The following is a 20,486-nucleotide window of genomic DNA, read 5'->3' as shown; positions in this document are numbered from 1 at the left end:
AGATGGTGCCAACAAAGACAGATGAACAGGTTGCAGATATATTCACCAAGAGCCTAAGTAAACCGAAGTTTACAAAATTTAGAGAAGCACTTGAAATGGTCTGCAAGGCATCGTTGGAAGAAAATTTGCATTGAGGGGGAGTGTTAAAATACAATGCAAATTTAGAATAATATGGAATTAGTAAATGTATATGGGTAAAATATCTAGATATTAATATGTATATGAAAAATATCTAGATATTAAAATGTAAAGAAATATCTAGATATTTATATGTGTAAGAAATATCTAGATATTTATATGTATAAAAATATCTAGATATTTATATATATCCATGGAAATATCTAGTTTCTAGAAACTTCCATGGAGTAGTATAAATATAGGTGATGTGTTCATTTGTGTAATGTGTGAGAGTTGTGAGGAAGTAAGAAGAGTGTGAGTTAGAGAAGAGAAAACTTATAAGTAATATTGTAATTGTATTTTGTATTAATAAAAGTGTTCTTTGTTAAGTTTCCCGGTTAAGCCTTAGTTTGTGTTTAAGTTCTTAGTGCACTTGTGTTATTTTTATATGGTCGGCTCTGCTGCCTAAGTGATATATGGTCGGTTATACCACCTGAATGATATATGGTCGACACTGTCGCCTAACCTAATATTGTGCACTAAGGATTCGTAAAATTAAAGGCTAACCAACGTCAAAGTGTTGGTGTAGTAAGAGTAGTATAACTAAGGTCCTCTATAGTGGGTGTGTTGGGCTCGTCGAAGCTTCCAACACGTTGGGTCAAGGGTACCATCTGTTATATGGAGGTGATCAAACCAAAATCAGTTAGCGTATTTAGATCGAATGTTTTAACTCCAATAATTGTGCAAACCCCGATTTGAAATCTGGATTAGATTAACCTTATTCGATTGGAATCGAATAAGTTAATATCTTAAGGTGAGGTCAGTTCCGATGATGATCGGAGCACCGATCGGAGTTGAGTTAACGACTGGAGTAATGCTACCGTAATTAATTTGGGCAGAGTAACATTAATGCATCCAGTGTTGTGTGTATGAATGATCTTGTTTACGTATTTATAGATGTTATGAGGGAATGGCGACATGTCACATGTCCCTTTCATGGTTGTAACGAACTTTGCCAATCCCGAGGGGTGACGTGGCACCTGTCCCCTTCATGGGAATCATCGAGCAGATCCTAACAAATTTTCCTAGATTCGCGGGCTGACGTGGCGTGCAGTTTGTTTGTATGCTTGTTCCGGGATCAAGTATTCGTTCCGGGACAGTGCACTCGTTTCGGAATGAAGTGTCTACTCCGGGACATCGCACCGGCTCCGGGACGGTTGCTTGTCCCGTGACGTTATCATGGTACCGGGTCGGGATGCTTAAGCCGAGAAGCTGTGGTAGTTCCGGTAATGTGGTGTCCCCGACTAGGTCATTACGGGTGAATGCCTTGACTAGTCGGGAGGGGATTTGCTTCGTATTTTACTCCAAGTGTTTCTTTGCGGTCTGTCGTGACCGGGCAAAGTTACTGCCGGTTTGTTCAGCAGGCTTAATTGTGTTAATATAGTCCTTATCTTCTTAATGCCTTTGCATCCGGCTAGGTAATGCCGGTAGCGCGTATGCTTGTCCAGGCCGGATTTTATATGGCTTTCCCGGCTAGCTGTTGTCCGATGCGAGCCTTCCCGGGTGCATGCATAAGTAACCTTCTGGTCAGGTTACTGAGGTGATGCCGAGAAGACGTTGTTTTCCGGGATAGGCCTATGCCGGGTGAAAACCCTAGCCGGGATGCTGCTTATTAGTGTCTTTTTGAGACGGATAATTATACGTATCATCAGGAGGGTTGAAAAGTTAACGTGGTTTCAAACAGTGTGTGCGACATAAGGTTATGAGGTTATCTCTTAATATTGGTATGTTTTAATTTTTTTGAAATCTTATTTACATTGATAAAACTCATTCCGCCAAGCTCTTATTATGATATTTATTTATCATACAAACGTGTCTTGACAACCTTTATTAACTCACAATACATGATTAATTTTGTAAGGAAGTTCCTAAACAAGAGCAATTACCAGACTTATAGACTTATCTGATTATCACAAAGCGAGAGTTAATTCTTTGCATTGAATTCATTAATTTTAAAAATTTGAATATTTGATAAAGATTGGCTATTAACATTGAATATTTGAATTTGGATGATGGTATAAATTGATCAACTATAAATAATTTTCATAATACTAATTAAAGTTAATCAATTTAATACAGAATTCAAATATTCAATACTAATAACTAATTTTTATCAAATATTTAAATATATAAAATAAATTAACTGTATTAAAGACTTATTCATCGCCAGTAATTATCATATAACTATGTTGTGATAATACTCTTATCCAAGAATTTGCTAAAAGAATTAATCATGAATTGTGACTTAATAAAGTTTATTGAAGACATGTCTTCATGACAAAGTCAAATGATAAGAACCTAGTGAAGTAAATTTCATGTACGTAAGAGTTTAGAAAAATTAAAACGCACCAAGAGAAAGCCCTCGTAATCATATGGAGAACACTCTGGTTGAAACAAGATAAACATTCCAACCCATTCACTCACATCACAAAATAATAAAGGAGTCTCAAATAGATGTGTTAGTTAAACAATACGGAGCATTTGGTTAAAAAACCAAACCAGCAATAAAATACAAGTGAATGTCCTTTACAAGTGAATTCAGCAATAAAATAATGTGCTCAAATTATACGAGAAACCAAACCACTCACTCAAATTATACAAGTGAATGTCCTTTACAGTGAATTCAGCAATAAAATAATGTGCTTTAACAGCGGACACTTCAAAAACAAAACCAAGTGCTTAAAGGTTTCATCATTAGCACTTTAGGATGAATCAAACCATCCATTAAGGAAGTCAAGTCTTTCGAGTGTTTGTCCAATTGACTTAATATTCTCATTAAGTCAAGTCAATTTCTACCTTCATCATTTCACGATGATATGGTACTTGTGAGGAGATTGGGTCTTGAACCCCACCAATAACAAACCAAGTGTTTAAAGTTCCAAAAAGTAAGGAAGTCAAGTCTTCCGAGTTGTGTTCTACTTGGCATGAGACCTTTCTAATCCACGTCAAACATCCTTTCATGATGTGATGGTATCGAGGGAAGAAAAAATTTTGAACTTTCAACCCGAAAATAGATTTGGTATGGCAAATCCAAACCGCTTTCCTGTGACCTTCCCATCTTACTCCTTCAACACCGGAGTGATTATTTTAGGGTTTGTTACATGTCTCGTGCCATTGATTACTACCAAATCGGTTGTGGATGGCACTTAAACACTCAACCTAGGCAATTGTCTTTCCATCGCCATCTAACCGGTAGGTATGTTTACGGAGTTGCAATTGCTCGTGCGATCATCCCACACCCGGGATGACTTGCATGCACCTAGACTTTTTAGACCAAGACGATTGTCCTCCCATCGCCTTCGAACCGAAAAGTAGTTCGTCCTAGATGATATACTGGTTGGCAATTGTCCGTGCGGTCATTCCAAAACCGGAGTGGTTTTGAATGCACAAGCCTTAAAACCTAAAATTTTCGAAAAACTTGTCTTGTGAAAGGCTTGACTTGTTTTCCCGTTCAAAAATGCAAAATGGTTTTCAAAACGCCTTGTTTTCCTTAAGGCCAAACTTTTTGGATGATCCCACAGTCTTAAGGTTCTTGTTGTTCGAGTTTGAAGCATTTGGGCAATCCTAGGGTTTGATGATGGGGAGAGGGATGATGCTTCAAGTCCACACATTCCTTCATCATACATTTCCTCATCAATAACCTGAGAGTAGCTATTATTAACTTACTCAAAAGATTCAATATTTATGTTAAGGAGCTAGCCATCAAACAACTTGGCTTTAACCATAAAACCATAATTATCTTTTTTGCTGCCCTAGTAACTGTCTGAAATCTTGGTTATTGCATATTACATTATTACGTATCAGTTTTGGCATTTTATCATCTTTATTCAAATACAATGACTATCTTTTGTTAAAAAATCATGAAAACACGGCATACCAATTTCTTCATATGATATGATGACTAATACACTACAAGTTAAGTTTTAGCATGATGGTTATTCTGCTATTATTCAGTTGACAAACAGAAAACAAAATCAAACCAAACCAAACCAACTTTGGTAATAACAAATGAAAACATTGAAAATTGGAAATATAACAGAGCGACCTATATTAACAATGTTCCTAGAGGCAACAAACAAGATAGATGCCATGATCTTACAAAGACGATATTTAAGCTCTGTGCTCGATATATGAACCAGAAATTCCAGATGTTCCAAGAACAGTCACCTGCAATCAAAGACAAACATAGTTTGAACAGTTATTACAATAACTAATCCAATGACAATAAAAACTACCTCAAAGCTTTCAATACACAAATTTAGAAAAGTAAACAAAACAGCATTTCTGGTTTTCATTATCAGATCACCGTTTTATTATTAGAGCAATATACCTTTCCCCAATCACCACCAAGACCACTGCATCTCATTTTCAAGTGTATTAGCTTCATTCCCAACTCATTCTCAACTTTTTTCTTCAAATAACCCTCATCTGGCCCAAAAGATTCCAAGTATGCGTAGTAGCGTGCAAATGCTACACTTAACGCATTAGCAACATCATCAGATAAAGGCTTAACATCCTGCAAGTTAGACAAAAGTTTTCATAACATTCACACAATGACTAAACACATAGTCCCTTCATAAGTTACAAAAAAAAAAAAGAACAAAAAAGAAGTAAATTCTACCTCACCACTCAACCCAACACTGTCATCAATTTCCATTTTTAAAGACACAAGGAACCCACTGAACTCTTCGACTGCTTCCGCCGCACGTAATAAGTTTGCTAATGCCTCCTGGCTAGCCTTGTCTTCAGTGTTTCTAGACAAAGCTCGCTTCGTTTTATTAACAACAGTGTCTGGCAGTTCAGCCCAGTTGACAGCCATAAGCTCCTTAAAAGCATTTTTAATATCATTATCTTTTATGTCTGGCAAGTGTGTCAAGCCATCACTGAAACAACGTGTACTTCCAATTCCCATTGCAAAAGGAGAACGGGTGTCTATATTTAAAGAACATCAAAATCAGTTTTATTAATTCTGATAAAAAAAAAAAAGAGTAAATATGATCGACATAGCCATCTTTAGAAATTGACATCATTTACCTGGAGTACATAATTGTAGAAAAAATCCTAATGAGCGAACATTGTAGAAATTAAATAGCTCATTATATTGTTGATTTATAACAACTATAGTATAACCTAAGTTACATAATACAAACAGAAGCGAAGGACTAATATATGTATTAGTATTTATATTTTTCACAGTGAATCATAATTAAATTAAAAGAGATTAGATGCCATCGTCTGCGTTTATCTATTTATCACACTGCAATACTTTATGGAGTTGTAACTACCTGTTATGTCAGTTCAACCCCTTGATCTGATTTTTAGGTTTAAGTTAACTCGATGCAATAGTTTAAATTCTAAGGATCACCATTACTAGATGTCTAACACTCTACATATAACGTTAGGTTTATTGCTAAAACGCAAACGTGAATGAGAGACACTATTTGATAATACATTATTAGCTAATTTTCGGTAAGTTCACACTCCACATCCTAACTGCCTACTGACTCTATTTTGTTGAACCATCCATATGCATCTTCACTCATTACTATTGATTACATGTGATGCTTTCAGATTATTAAGAATGAGTTATAATTATTCCAGTATTTGATAGAGCAAAATCAGTAATTCAAAATTCACCAGTACCAATTTTGATGTAATGATTTGTCAGATCATATCTTAATGAAGATTGTATTTTTCAATCACATTACTAAAGACCTAAACTGATTTTTTTACCAAACACAAACATTACAGAAACCCTAACAAACATAATTATCCCTAAAATCATCATCTTACAATATCCTAACTTCATGCAAATTTAATCAATTTCATAATTCCGAGGTTAAAAAGGATGGATTTTCAAAATAAACAGAGTAATAGATAGAATATAAAAATAAAAATGTTACTGGATATGAATGATGACGCAGAGTGGTGGATTCCACGGACGAGGGATTGGTGTTTGGTGCTGGTTAAGGCGGCGACGGTGGAGATAGAGACTAACGATGTCCGTGAGATCAAACGGGAGAGAGATCTCATCATCACTAATTTCTCCATATAGCTGCTTGAATGTGTAATATCTTTTTAGCTCTTGTTCCTAAATAATTATTGAACCATAGCTTCGCGTGCGGTTACATTTTTAATGTATTTTATTGCGTTTAGTAAAATTATTTTGTGGCTAACGATGATGTCGTTGAAGCGCAACTCGAGTCGAACTAAAAGATATAACCCTTGAGAGATTTAAATGTTATTTTAAATTAACAATATATGTGCATCTCCGCGTTTCGCTATGAAATTGTCGACTTTTAAAAATTTAACGCAAAATCAACGTGTATAAAAAATACCCCAAATATTTAGCGTTTTTTAAAAAACGTCCGTTTTGCGTATAGCTAGTGACATTGTGTTCCTAAAATTATTTCGAGTTTAACGATGGTGTCGAAAAAATTTAACTCGTTGCGAGCGACAAGATATGACCCGTTGAATATTTGGGTGGAGTTTATTTAAGATTTTTTTTATGAAAATGGTTATTTGACACTTTACCCCCTGTTTTGGGGGTCGATTTGAATTTTTCAAAAAAGTGTAGGGACCTTTGTTGGTAAAATGAAATTTAGTTAAAATTTAAAAAAAAAAAAGTGAAAAGTTGAAAATGCCCCTGGTACTATTCATAACTTTTGTCTATTAGTTAACTCGTTGCGAGCAAAAAGATATGACCCGTTGAATATTTTGGTGGAGTTTATTTAAGATTTTTTTATGAAAATGGTTATTTGACACTTTACCCCTTGTTTGGGGGGTCGATTTGAATTTTTCAAAAAAGTGTGGGGGCTTTGTTGGTAAAATGAAATTTAGTTAAAATTAAAAAAAAAGGTGAAAAGTCGAAAATGCTCCTGGTACTATTCATAACTTTTGTCTCTTAGTTAATACGTAAATAATTAATGCAAAAATGTGTTTTGTTAATTTGTTGTTAAGAAAAAAGAAAGAGATAAAAGGACCAAGATGTTATTTTTCATATCATATTCCGTATTAAATAAACCAACCGGTGGGTCTATGTTTGTAATGCTATTGCAAAAAACAATACTCCCTACAAACTCATTATTAATATTAATATTACTATTATACGAGATTTTATTTTTATGAAGTATCTCATATAAATCATACTTATAAATAAAACTTAAAACTTTCAGGTAGTACGAACTATTTTTACCAGAGGGAAGACTCGGCTCTCCCACTCTTCCCATTCGCGCAGCTAAGGAGGGAGAAGAAGCATAACTCTTCGATCGTCTCTCTATTTTCATATTGTCATATTAACTGTCATTTGAAAACAATTAATTATAACTCCCCGTTCGTCTCTCTATTTTCATATTGTCATATTAACTGTCATTTGAGTCTAATGGGGTTCGGTGAGAAGTGGAAGAATTGGATCCTTGCGTGTTTAGGGTCGGCCTCCATCTCAATCTTGGTGAATGGGTCCCCGACCAAAGAGTTCAAACTCGAAAAGGGGGTTAGACAAGGTGAGCCGCTCTCCCCATTTTTATTCATCCATGCGGCGAAAGGCTTAAATTGGCTTACTAAGGCTTCAATTAATAAAGGTCTCTTCATAGGTGTAGAGGTAGGTAGTGATGAAGTCCCCGTTTCGATTCTTCAATACGCGGATGACACTATTTTTTTCGAGAAGTGGGACTCGAACAACATTAGAAGCCTTTTGACCTTATTGAAATGTTTTGAGCTTACATCGGGTCTAAAAGTAAATTATAATAAAAGTAATCTCTTTGGGATCGGTGTTGATGTACATGAAATTGAAGACATGGCGAGAATGTTCGGTTGCAAAGTTGGTACTCTCCCGTTTACCTATCTTGGGCTATCTATAGGGGCAAATATGAATAAGATGGGTAGTTGAAAATCGATGGTGCGTAAATTTGAAAAAAGGCTCGCAGATTGGAGAGCGTGTGCGATGTCATATGGTAGTCGTTTAACTCTTGTTAAGTCGGTTTTAAATAGTTTGTCGTTGTATTACTTCTCACTCTTCCGTGCCCCGTGTTGCGTGCTAAAGAAACTTGAGAGTATTTGACGAAACTTCTTTTGAGGCGGGTCGGGTAATGATAGGAAAATTCCTTGGGTTAAGTGGGAGGAGGTCATTCGACCTTTTGGGGAGGGTGGTTTATATTTGGGCTCCTTGCAATGCAAAAACATGGCTTTAATCGGCAAGTGGTGGTGGAGGTTCTTAACCGAACCCATGCCACCGCTTTGTGGGTTAAAATCATAAATAGTATTTATGGGATGTCCGGGATGGATGTCCAGGGGGGACAATCACTTACTTGTTCGTCTAATTCTATGTGGTTGAATATTATTAAAACAAGTGAACTTATTGAAGACCTCGGTGTGAATTTCAAGACTTAGTTCGTTAAATCAATTGGTGACGGTAAAGACACTTCTTTTTGGAACGATGTTTGGCTCGCGGATCAACCTCTTCGACTCAAATTCGGTAGACTGGTACGACTAGAAACCGATTTGCAGGCTACTGTGTGTGATCGAGTGGGTTGGGATGGGACACGCTGTACGGGTTAATGGGTTTGGTCACGTATGCCGAAAGGAAGGACAAGTGCTGAACTAGTCGAACTAAACAACCCGATGAACGGGTTTAAGCTTGATCCTGATAACGCGGATAGTTGGAGCTGGTCATTAAGTGGAAATGATATTTTTCTACAAAATCTCTTACTAACGCAATCACTCCTCACTTTCTTGGCTCGGGTACGTCAAATAGTGTTACTTTGCGTAATTGTTTGGTTCCAAAAAAATTAGAATTTGTGTGGAGGGCGAATAGGAGTAGGATTCCCGTCTTGTCGGAACTTGACAAACGGGGTGTTGATCTTCACTTCGTTCGTTGTCCGATGTGCGATGATGATATTGAGACGGTTAGTCATGCCTTAATTAACTGCAAAGATTCTCGTGTCGTTTGGGAAAAAGTCTTTAATTGGTGGTGTTTTGGTTTGACTTCAAACTTCAATTTATACGAGGCCTTCGGTGACAAATCTCCTCAACCTCTATTGGATTTGGGTGCGAAGACATGGCAAGTATAACGACCCATCCTAATCCATAAGGACGAATACAATAACATATGATTTCATTGCGAGGTACTTGACCTCTATATGATACATTTTACAAACATTGCATTCGTTTTTGAAAGACAAACTTTCATTCCATCGAAAGTCAACGGCATGCATACCATTTCATAATATAACCAACTATAAATGACTCAATAATATTCTTGATGAACTCAACGACTCGAATGCAACGTCTTTTGAAATATGTCATGAATGACTCCAAGTAATGTCTCTAAAATGAGCAAATGCACAGCGGAAGATTTCTTTCATACCTGAGAATAAACATGCTTTAAAGTGTCAACCAAAAGGTTGGTGAGTTCATTAGTTTATCATAAACAATCAGTTCCATTATTTTAATAGACCACAAGATTTTCATTTCTATTTCTCATAAACATCATCTCATATCAGGCATTTCGCAAACTCCATAGAGATAAAAATCATTCATATGGTGAACACCTGGTAATCGACCTTAACAAGATGCATATTGAATATCCCCATCATTCCGGGACTCCCTTCGGACATGATAAATTCGAAGTACTAAAGCATCCGGTACTTTGGATGGAGCTCGTTGGGCCCGATAGATCTAACTTTAGGATTCGCGTCAATTTAGGTGTATGTTCCCTAATTCTTAGATTACCAGACTAAAAGGGGCATATTCGATTCTGATCATTCAACCATATAATGTAGTTTCGATTACTTGTGTCTATTTCGTCAAACATTTATAAAAGCGCATGTATTCTCAGCCCAAAAAATAAATATTGCAAAAGTATTTAAAAATGGAGCAAATGAAACTCACTATACTGTATTTCGTAGTAAAAATACATATGACGTCATGGAACAAGTGTAGGGTTGGCCTTGGATTCACGAACGTATATCAGTTATATATATTAAAACATATAATAAAATTCAAATAATTCCATCTATTAATTATATAGTATTTATATATTTAGTGTTGTAGTTTATATATATAATTTGTACTAAATTTTAATATATATTTATATTTTATATCTTATGTTATATATGTATCTATTTTGTATATATATATATATATATATATATATATATATATATATATATATATATATATATATAATAGAAATGTTAATATTTTTAATATATAATTAGGTAATATTAATATACTTATAGTATAAGTATATCTTTATATACAAAATATTTATTTGTTATAATAATATAATAATAATAATGATAATGAAATTTTAAATAAAAAGGTAGTTTTAAATAATGAAAATTTTAATAATAATGATACTTTTGATAATACTAATAACTTTAATGAAAATAAAAATGTAAATTTTTATAAAAATGATAATTTCAAAAATAATGGTTCTTTTAATAATGGTAATAATAATAATAATAATAATAATAATAGCTATAATATCTATAATATTTTTACTAATATTGATAATAATAATAATACTAATAATAATAATAACTATAATATCTATAAAAATAATATTTTTTACTAATAATGATAATAATAATAAATAATAATAATAATAATAATAATAATAATAATAATAATAATAATAATAATAATAATAATAATAATAATAATAATAATAATAATAATAATAATAATAATGATAACAAAATTAGAGTTTTATCATCAGCGAGTAATATGGATAAAACAATTTGCTTAAATGAAGCGTACGAGTGAAGTTATCATAAAAGAGTGAAATGAGTAAGTGTAGATTCGTCATATCTTTTGACGTAGATAGGATTGATTCCAGAGTTCAAGAGATTTGGAGAAAATCTTCGTAATAAGATTTGATTCTTCGGTAATAAAAGAAATTAGGATCTGCTTTAAATGCGATCATCTGTTTTGATTGCTCTGTCGGATATTTTACTATAAATCCACCCCCTTTGTTTCCTTACAACTCACACCTTCTATCCTTTCTCCCTCAATTCATACTTTTGTTTTCTCTTCCCGACTTTAAGTCAAGCGAATAATGGTCCAGAATTCGTAGGTATGAAGTTTCGAATGAACATGACTAATGTTCAAAGAGAGAGATTGTAATAGCACGATTTTGATTGGTTAAATTACCAGAATTCAAGAAAAAAGATAGAACTATCAAGAAATTTTGTTCTTGATATAGATTAGATAGAATGTAAGAGTCGTGTAACATAGCACATGATGACGTTATGATCTGTGAATCATCATGTTCCATTAGAAACTCAGCATGACTTACTGTAATATAATAACGTTGATCAAGTGTCATTATATTATACTAACTCATGCTTCAGTTCCCAACACTACTTCAAAAATATTCAAATTTTAAATTTGAAATCTTCAGAATTTAGAAACTAAATAGTTTCCTTTCTGACGTAACACTGATATTGCGAAGAGATAAATGATTTCAGATAAGAATAGTTATGAAACTATTTTCAGAAATATCGAGGATATTTATAATGAAAGATACGATGATATCTTAGAATTTTCAATACCAATGGATGATGAAGAAGATTTGTCCGCAAGAGTTTAGAGTCAGGAGTAATGTATTCGCTAAAGACTTCAGCAGACGCTGAATCATTTGGATTCTTTGAAGACAGGTTTAGTCTTTGTGATTTGTCCACGTTTTCCTTCATGGTTTGCTCAATCCGTTTTCTAGCACCAAATTTTCTGTGCTTTGTCAACACACTATTCTTATCATCAAACTTTTGACGATTAAGGTCATTTATGGTTGTTTACAATTTCTGCTGCTTCATTCAGCTTTTTCAGAATTCAGAGTATTGATTCGTAGGCTGGGTGCTTTTCAGAATTTCAGAGTGGAAGATCATAATTCTAAGAGATAAATCTTTCCTTCCGTAGATGAAGTGCGGTTGGTTCATCCTCTCGATTGAGGTGTTTTCAAGAATCATGAAAGGTTTGAACGCAGATTGGAATTGTCAAGATACAAACGAGGTTTAAGATGAAATCAAGTGGCAAACTTGAAGAAATGTTTAGTTTCATATGTTATAATCAATATTTTAATTCATTTTAATTGTCCAATGTTATTAGTCCACAGTTAGTAGTCCGTAATTAGTAGTTCAACAATTCATATATAGTTTAATATATAATATTTGAATAATTAATACGTGTCGTGACCCTTTATATACATGTCTCAGACTCGATCACAACTCAAAGTATATATATTATTTAGAATCAACCTCAACCCTGTATAGCTAACTCGAGCATTACTGCATATAGAGTGTCTATGGTTATTCCAAATAATATATATAGATGACGTTAATATGATATGTCAAAACATTGTATACGTGTCCCGATAAAGTGCGTAAAATAAATAACAGAAATTAAATGACAATAAATAAAATTGCGAGAATTAAAATTGCGATAATTAAAATGTAACAGGGAATTAGGAATAGTTAGCTAGGAATAGTTAGCGTGGATTCTTAACAAATTTTTCTCATAGTTAATTTGTTTGTTTCTAACAAATTTTATTTTGTCCAATGTTTTCTTCATTATGCCACTTGTTCGATTCTGATAAGTTAAAATCCAAATATGAAATTAAATGAAAATGGTTATTCTGTGGTGAACGGATTCGTATATATGTGGATGTAGGTAGGATAGTAAATGACTGTTGAATCAAATTCAAAGAATGTACAGTGTAACTTATTAATGTGAAATCTAAATATTTATCGGGTATTACCTACCCGTTAAAATATTTTTACCATTAACAGTTTGTACAAAAGAATTTTTAATTACAATCTTTATGAAAATATATTTACATATATATTTTCCTCAGATGTAATCTTAGATTTGATGAATTAATATGATATTAATATCATCTGATTTATCGTTAGAACTAGAACACATAATCTCTAAAACATTAGAAATTATATAATCGTCATGTAGAACGAAGATAAATGATGTTGAACGATTCGTAGAACGATTATTATGCTCGAGGTACATAATGAGATGTTGAGGCATGTGATGTTGAAACTTGGTTATTGGTGGTACTGGTATTGATGTTGGTGGTACTGTTGGTGCCGGTGATGTTGCTAAAGCTGGTACGTTTTGCACCATATTTTCCAAATTGATTACTCGAACGCGAAGCTCGTTGACTTCTTCCATTATTCCGAGATGATTGTCGGTCGGAACGAGCGGATGAATAAGGTTTAGAATTGTGGATAGAATATAATAGTTGCGAGATATCCTAGAAATGAGTGTGAAAATAGTGTTTCGGACTGATTCGCCGGTAAGTGTTTCAGGTTCTTAGCCAAGAGGTGAATTCGGTTGGTGGAAAGGATCGCCTTCTTCTCGTCTCCATTGGTTAAGTCTGTAGCGACCCCGAAAAATCGTCAAGTGACGGCGTCGTCTACGTAGGTCCCATTACCTGGTCATAAGTCTTTAAAACAGACGTTTGACCCAAAATATGTCGCATCCATTCAAGTGTAAAGATTGTTTCAAAGTTTACAAAGATAATTGACCACAAGTTAAGTTACAACGTTATAAGTACAATTGAAAACTATGCGACACAGTTTAAATAAGTTCAAAAGATGCCCCAAAATGCATGTATACTCGACATCCAAGCAAGTATCAAAAGAGTGCAGAAGCATGTATCACTAAGCATTCAAAACCTGAGAAAACATAGAAGAATCTGTCAACGAAAATGTTGGTGAAATCATAGGTTTAGTAAGTATTAAACGTTGTTTTTGAACCACAAGATTTTGTATTTCCATAACGTAGATTATCCAAATCATTTGCATTCCAAAAGTGTTGTTATACACGAGCACTCAATTATCAAAACTTAACCAACGTTACCCCATCACACAGTGCTAGAACCCATACTAAAACACAAAAATATATTTCATCCGCATAATGGTAGCGAACCGTCCGAATGAGGGTTTGTTAAACCCGTATGGCCACACAATATAAGTTCTCGCTTACACCCTGCAAGTGTAACTAATGATAATCGAATTGAGGCATTTTTGTTCTAACTCGCACGTGGAATGTTTGTTTTCACACTTGTGTTCAAAACATAAAAGTAAGTAGTACAAGATGTAACAAAGTATATGTTTTCTCAGCCCACGATTTAAAAGTATAAAAGTTGTTGAAAAGGTGGGACTATGATCTCACCTTGAGCGCGAGAGTTAATAAAGTACTTCAACAAGTAAACGCGTGCAAAGACAAAGCTAGTCTCGACCTAAACATATAGGTTATATCAATATCGGTAAGCACAAACGGTCAAAGATGTTCAATTAGTCCTATGGCTCGTTACGACTCGATTATATTAACATGTGAATCAACTAGTCAAGTTTCATGCAAGTTACAAGTAATTAATCATGTTAGAAAGGTTGCATAAGTATTTGGTTAAGTTTGACAAAAAGTCAAACTTGGTCGGGTCAAAGTCAACGGAAAAGTCAACGGGGTCGGGTTGGGTATCCGACAATTTTTCTAAGTTATATAATCATATATGAGTATGTTGGCCAAGTTTCATGTTAATCGGAGGTCCGTAGCATAGCAAACATTTTACGTCAAAATATCAAAGCAAACAGCCCATTTTAGTGTATCAGGACGGCGTCCCAATTGTCAGGACGGCGTCCTGATATGAAGAGTGGGACGGCGTCCCAATTGTCAGGACGGCGTCCCAATATGAAGGGTGGGACGGCGTCTAGGAGGTTGGGACGGCGTCCCAAAAGGCTTACAGGTCCTGTTTGCAGAAAACACAAGGCACGAGCCAAACTTCAATCAATCCTAGTTTATGATCCGCAAACAATCAAGACATGTATTTTATATCACCGGAAAGCTCTTTCGACAAGGAACACAACTAGATACATTTCCTAAATCAAATTTATCATTTTAGACAACAAAAATCTCGTCGAAAGTTCGTTAAACGTTCTAAAACAAGGTTTCAAGTTCATCAATTGCAATTCAAGTTTCGGGAATCCAATTTATACATATGATATGCCGTTTTGAAGGTAATGAAACATGTAATACAACTAAACACTTACTAACAACATTTCATGGCATTCAAATCATCAAAAGTTCATTTAAAGTCTATCAAACTCTAACGAAAATTCACAAAAATCAATAGTCATGAGTTTGATGTTTCCTTAATCAACCTATACATCAAAACGAAGCTAAAGATACTAGTAACACTTTTAAAACATGTACTTTAACAATCTAACAACATTTGATCATCCAAGATCAAGGATTTAGCAAGTAATTTTCATATTGAACTAGTTACACCAAAAACAACGAATCGAGCATACAAATTACATACACGACATCACAATGAGCCATAGACGCTAATTAACAACTTTATAAGTCAAGAACACGAATTTAAAGAAATCTAGTGTTTTAGAAATGTTACCCGAATGAGATGAAGTTGGTACCAAAACGAAGAGGAAGTTGCAAGGAGCTCAAATATGTAATTTGTTTTGCAAAATACCCGCTAGATCATAAATGGATGATGAATCTTTGTGTTTGGAGTTAGAGAGAAAATGGAGGAAGTAATAAAATGGAGGAGGTGATAATGAAAGGGTGGAAAGGGTTTGACCCTTTGACCTAGTCAAAGGTTTGAACCCTTGGCAAGTTTGGTCCCTCAACTATGAATCGGGTGCGGGAATTAACCGAACGAATTATTTTAAATTTCACGGGAGTACGGGAGATATTAAAATCCGATAACGAGAATATTTAAAATGTTACTTAACAAAGGATACGAATCCAGATACGAAGGGTATTATTTAAAAAGAAAAAGACGGGCGTTAAAATAATTTAACGGAAAAATGCGGGATGTTACATTATCCACACCTCAAAAGAAATTTCGTCCCGAAATTTAGTTGGAAGTAATAATCGATGCCTCTCACTCGAGACCGGAGATGTCAATGCTATGAATAAGTGAAGGTACGTCCTTGAGTGTTCTCATGAATTTGGATTTTTACGATCCCCGGTTTCAACTGGTTTTCCTATGAAGAGAAGTTTGTCATCGATAGTTGATGTATCTAGCAGGATTGCACGTTCCTGTTCCGTAGGACACGTTTCTAAGTTTGTTACACGAAATGTAGGGTAAACGGAAACTTAATTGAGTCGGAAGTTCTAAACGATAGGGAGTGGTTCCAATACGCCCCAAGGTTTCAAAAGGTTCGATATTGCGGATATAGCCTTTCTCGATTTCCCAAAATGGATTACACCTTTCCAAGGTGCGGTTTCTCAATATTACGCGGTTACACACTGGGATTTGTGAGGTTTTCATCTAAGTTTGGTATGACTCTTTTGGGCGACTACGGGTCGTCTCGAGCCCTTCTCGGACTTGGATTTTCTCAATTGTTGTTTCTTGGATGAGTTAAGATTCGGTGTTTTGTTTGCCACATGCTTTGGTCCAACGAATAGGGGTATGACATTAGCGGTCATATAGGGTTTCGGAAAGTGCGTGTGAACACACGAGTGGTAACTACTGTTGTAAGAGGGATCTACTAAAAGCGACCATGCAAATTTGAAACATGTCTTTCGAAGACGTAAATCGTTCGTTTGTTCGGTTCGTCTGTTTGTGGGTGGTACGCGGTACTCATGTCTAAGCGGTCTCCAAGGTTTCTTGTAAAACTAGAAGTGAAACGAGTATTTCGATACGGGATAATTGACAAGGATACACCGTGTTGGAATAGAATCTCTTAAGATATGTTTGAACAAGTCAGTTAGGGTTCACAAAAAAAAAAATGTTCGTTAGGACTATTCACCCTCGTGGCGAATACTAATGTAATGTGAGGAGTTTCTCTATCCATGGAGAAATGTTACAAGGAGTTTCTTTAAACGGAAATGCGAACGGTAAAGATAGTAGTGAAATGAGGACTTAGAATAGGATGAGTTTACATCTCGAGGTTGCCATAACGTGCCTCTAGTTGTCAAAAGTTGAAGTCTGAAAGAGAAACGAGGTAGTACACGTAGTTGTATAGTTCGGGGTTGAATAATAGTTGACCGATTATCAGAAACACAAGGGCGTTAAGTCAAAGAAGAGTGAAGTATCGTTGGATTGTGTGCTATCTTAAATTCCAGTAATATCAGACGGTGACGGTGAAATAACAGAGGTATGTAGTGTGGTACGTGATGACGAGAAGATTGATCGGGTCCACAATTTAGTATTCGAATTCTTCGTGTAAAATAACGAATTTTAGTTATGTTGATTTTTGAGTCGAGAGAGTATGCCTTTCGGCGTTCAAGTAGAAATATTTCCATGTTTGAGTTCCATCTGTTGCTATACGATTTTAACTAGAAATGTTGGTGTGAAGAATCACGCTCAAGGTTCGAACACGGAGAGGTTTAGAGTTTTCCTTAGTGAGTTAACGAGTTTAAAAGTCGTGTGACACGAGAAAAGTCAGAAATGAATCTTCGGTAATAACCGGTGAGATCTAAGATTTTTACGAATACAAGTCTGAGTCGAGAGAGTTTCATGATTACGTGTGGCTTGATTTCGAGATTGATTGTAATGTCTTGACCATTAACATAATGGTCTAGAAAATTTGACTTCGTTTAACAGAAATTCTCACTCGGAGAATTTGGTATAGAGTTGCTCTTTTCTCAAAGTTTGAGCGTAAGATGGTGATGTTGTTCGTTTTCCTTCTTTACTTAAATAAGTTAAGATGTCATCTATAAATACGATAACAGATTTGTCTAGATAAGTTGCATACGTGGTTTAGGAGGTTCATGAATACGGACGGAGTCCTAAATAAATCAAACGGTACTAAGAGAGATTTACAACTAACGTTGCGAGTTCGGAATTGGCTCAGGAGACATCGTCTCCCTTAACCCCCAATTGATGATAACCGGAACGGAGGTCGTTTTGGAATGCACACGGGATTCATGCAAGTAATCAGGTGGTCATGGATACGAGGAAGAGGGTATCGGTTTTCAACCGAAAATTATTTAGTTCACAATAATCTATACCTAGTTGTAGGGAAACAATTTCTCCTTAACGAATAGGTTCTGAGCTCCCTAGTTCTATAGGTGTCAAGTCAATATTCTTAATGTATATCCTCCGATAGAATTTATAGGCACACAATATATTCCGTCGGTCACTTAAATCGTCTAAGTAGTATCTGGGGGAAAGAGGTGGAATATAAAGAGCACGAGTCAAATCCTTGGTTATAAAACGTCTAACGGTACTCGAATCGAATAAGTATGAAATATACGGTTTGTTGTGAAGAAACGTACCCGTGACTAGTCCATCATCGTCTCGGGCATCCTAGGTGTCGATGTTGTAAGTTCAACGGCGCGCGTTGGTTTTTGCTTTATTCTTTGGGCATTCATTCCTAAAATGACCCGATCGGCCACATTTGTAGCAAATACTCGGCTTTGGTGCGTCGGGCCCCTTTTGAGTGACGGGGGCAGTACTTCCACAATACTTGGCAATATGACCACTACCTTGGCACCGATGGCAAATTAGCTTGCCACATTCACCAAAATGATGCTTGTGGCATTTGTTGCAAAAAGGTCGTGTCCCGGCATAACTTTTCTTACCGACGGGGGTGAGAGGTTCTTTAGAAAAGTTGTTGTTGTAGTTACTCGATTGGGGGGCTTCCCATTTTCTTTTGTTGTCACCCGACTCATCCTCGGCTTTAGGTGCCGGCACTTCAATCTCGTCTACCGTTTCGATCAATTGACGGGCCATATTCAGGGCCTCTTGGTGATTACTGGGTTTGGATGACATTACTCCTTGTTTGATGCTCTTGGGAAGACCATCCATGTAAAGTTCAACCCTTAGAGGTTCGGGGGTCACGTGGTTTGGGCACATCAAGGATAGCTCAGAAAATCGTTGATTATATGCCTTTAGGTCATTCCCGACCGCTTTTAAAGTTCTTAGTTCGTGTTCGAGCTTACGGGTCTCTTCGCGCGGGAAGTATTCGGTGATCATCTTTTTCTTTAAGTCGGCCCATGAGAGTGTGTGGGCTTCATCGATACCCACCGACAGCACATACGTATTCCACCATGTGAGGGCCATACCGGCAAAAGTGTGGGTGGAATATTTGACTTTGTCTTGGTCCCGGCAACCGCTTATGCTAAAAACGGCTTCTGTTTGCTCAAACCATCGGGTGAGCACAACCGGTCCTCCGGTCCCATCGAAGGTGTGAGGTTTGCACCCCATGAAAGTTTTGTAGGAGCAACCCTCGTTTGAATTACCGGCTCCATGGTTGTTGTGGTTGTGGTTGTTATTGATGTCGGAGGAGATACTAGCCATAGCCGCACCTATGGCGGTGGCTATCATGCGTTGAAAAGCTTGTTCGGAAGTTTCATTACGTGGTCCGCGACGGGGAGGCATTGTTCCTTCAAGACACAAGAATATCGTTGATTAGTATTCTCAATAATACTAATCATGATAGGGAATGATGATGTAGAGAAAATTTTCCTTGACTCGCCTTAAATTCTTTATGTCATAATGTCGGAATGTCCATATGAATCACCGTAATATAATCCCGGAAATTATATTACCCTGATTCTCATGTGCATTTAACATTACCTCATAAAGTCAAGGTGGCGCGTCAACAAAATTTATCAACGTAAGATCAAGATCGAATACGAGTTAGATATGATTGAAGAGTTCGAGTATAAATGCACAATTAGTCAAGTAATTCCTACTTCAGTCTATATGCCGGTTGTAGTCTAGATTCACCTATGTACCCTATGGCTCGGGGTGGACACAAATGAACTCTAAATCCCTACAACCAAGGCTCTGATACCACTTGTAGCGACCCCGACAAATCGTCAAGTGACGGCGTCGTCTACGTAGGTCCCATTACCTGGTCATAAGTCTTTAAAACAGACGTTTGACCCAAAATATGTCGCATCCATTCAAGTGTAAAGATTGTTTCAAAGTTTACAAAGATAATTGACCACAAGTTAAGTTACAACGTTATAAGTACAATTGAAAACTATGCGACACAGTTTAAATAAGTTCAAAAGATGCCCCAAAATGCATGTATACTCGACATCCAAGCAAGTATCAAAAGAGTGCGGAAGCATGTATCACTAAGCATTCAAAACCTGAGAAAACATAGAAGAATCTGTCAACGAAAATGTTGGTGAAATCATAGGTTTAGTAAGTATTAAACGTTGTTTTTGAACCACAAGATTTTGTATTTCCATAACGTAGATTATCCAAATCATTTGCATTCCAAAAGTGTTGTTATACGCGAGCACTCAATTATCAAAACTTAACCAATGTTACCCCATCACACAGTGCTAGAACCCACACTAAAACACAAAAA

General features: G+C 35.8%; 2 protein-coding genes across 2 annotated transcripts; one reads left to right on the top strand and one right to left on the bottom strand.

Moving 5' to 3' along the window:
- Positions 1 to 4,040: 4,040 nt before the first annotated feature.
- LOC139893962 (succinate dehydrogenase subunit 5, mitochondrial-like) lies at positions 4,041 to 6,272 on the bottom strand. The gene is made up of 4 exons (XM_071877167.1): positions 6,081 to 6,272; positions 4,799 to 5,109; positions 4,508 to 4,693; positions 4,041 to 4,344 (listed from the first exon to the last, which is right to left on the bottom strand). The coding sequence occupies exons 1-4, from the start codon at positions 6,226 to 6,228 to the stop codon at positions 4,288 to 4,290; spliced, it is 702 nt and encodes a 233-aa protein (XP_071733268.1). The 5' UTR covers positions 6,229 to 6,272; the 3' UTR covers positions 4,041 to 4,287.
- A 1,286-nt stretch (positions 6,273 to 7,558) lies between these two features.
- On the top strand, positions 7,559 to 8,065 carry LOC139890286 (uncharacterized mitochondrial protein AtMg01250-like). The gene has a single exon (XM_071873179.1). It carries the CDS (start codon positions 7,559 to 7,561, stop codon positions 8,063 to 8,065), a length of 507 nt encoding a protein of 168 aa, XP_071729280.1.
- Positions 8,066 to 20,486: the final 12,421 nt, after the last annotated feature.

The sequence above is a fragment of the Rutidosis leptorrhynchoides genome, chromosome 2 (assembly GCF_046630445.1).
Source record: "Rutidosis leptorrhynchoides isolate AG116_Rl617_1_P2 chromosome 2, CSIRO_AGI_Rlap_v1, whole genome shotgun sequence".
NCBI lineage: Eukaryota > Viridiplantae > Streptophyta > Magnoliopsida > Asterales > Asteraceae > Rutidosis > Rutidosis leptorrhynchoides.
The sequence above is the reverse complement of the archived record's forward strand: the minus strand, read 5'-3'. Positions and strand labels throughout refer to the sequence as shown.

Bases quoted from the DNA above. Each gene is read 5' to 3' on its own strand.
- LOC139893962 (XM_071877167.1), bottom strand. From the start codon at position 6,228: ATGGAGAAATTAGTGATGATGAGATCTCTCTCCCGTTTGATCTCACGG. The intron at 5,110-6,080 runs GTAACATTTTTA...CTTTAAATATAG, and splicing joins TGCGTCATCATTCATATCCA to ACACCCGTTCTCCTTTTGCA. The intron at 4,345-4,507 runs GTATATTGCTCT...CTTTGATTGCAG, and splicing joins TTGGTGGTGATTGGGGAAAG to GTGACTGTTCTTGGAACATC.
- LOC139890286 (XM_071873179.1), top strand. From the start codon at position 7,559: ATGGGGTTCGGTGAGAAGTGGAAGAATTGGATCCTTGCGTGTTTAGGG.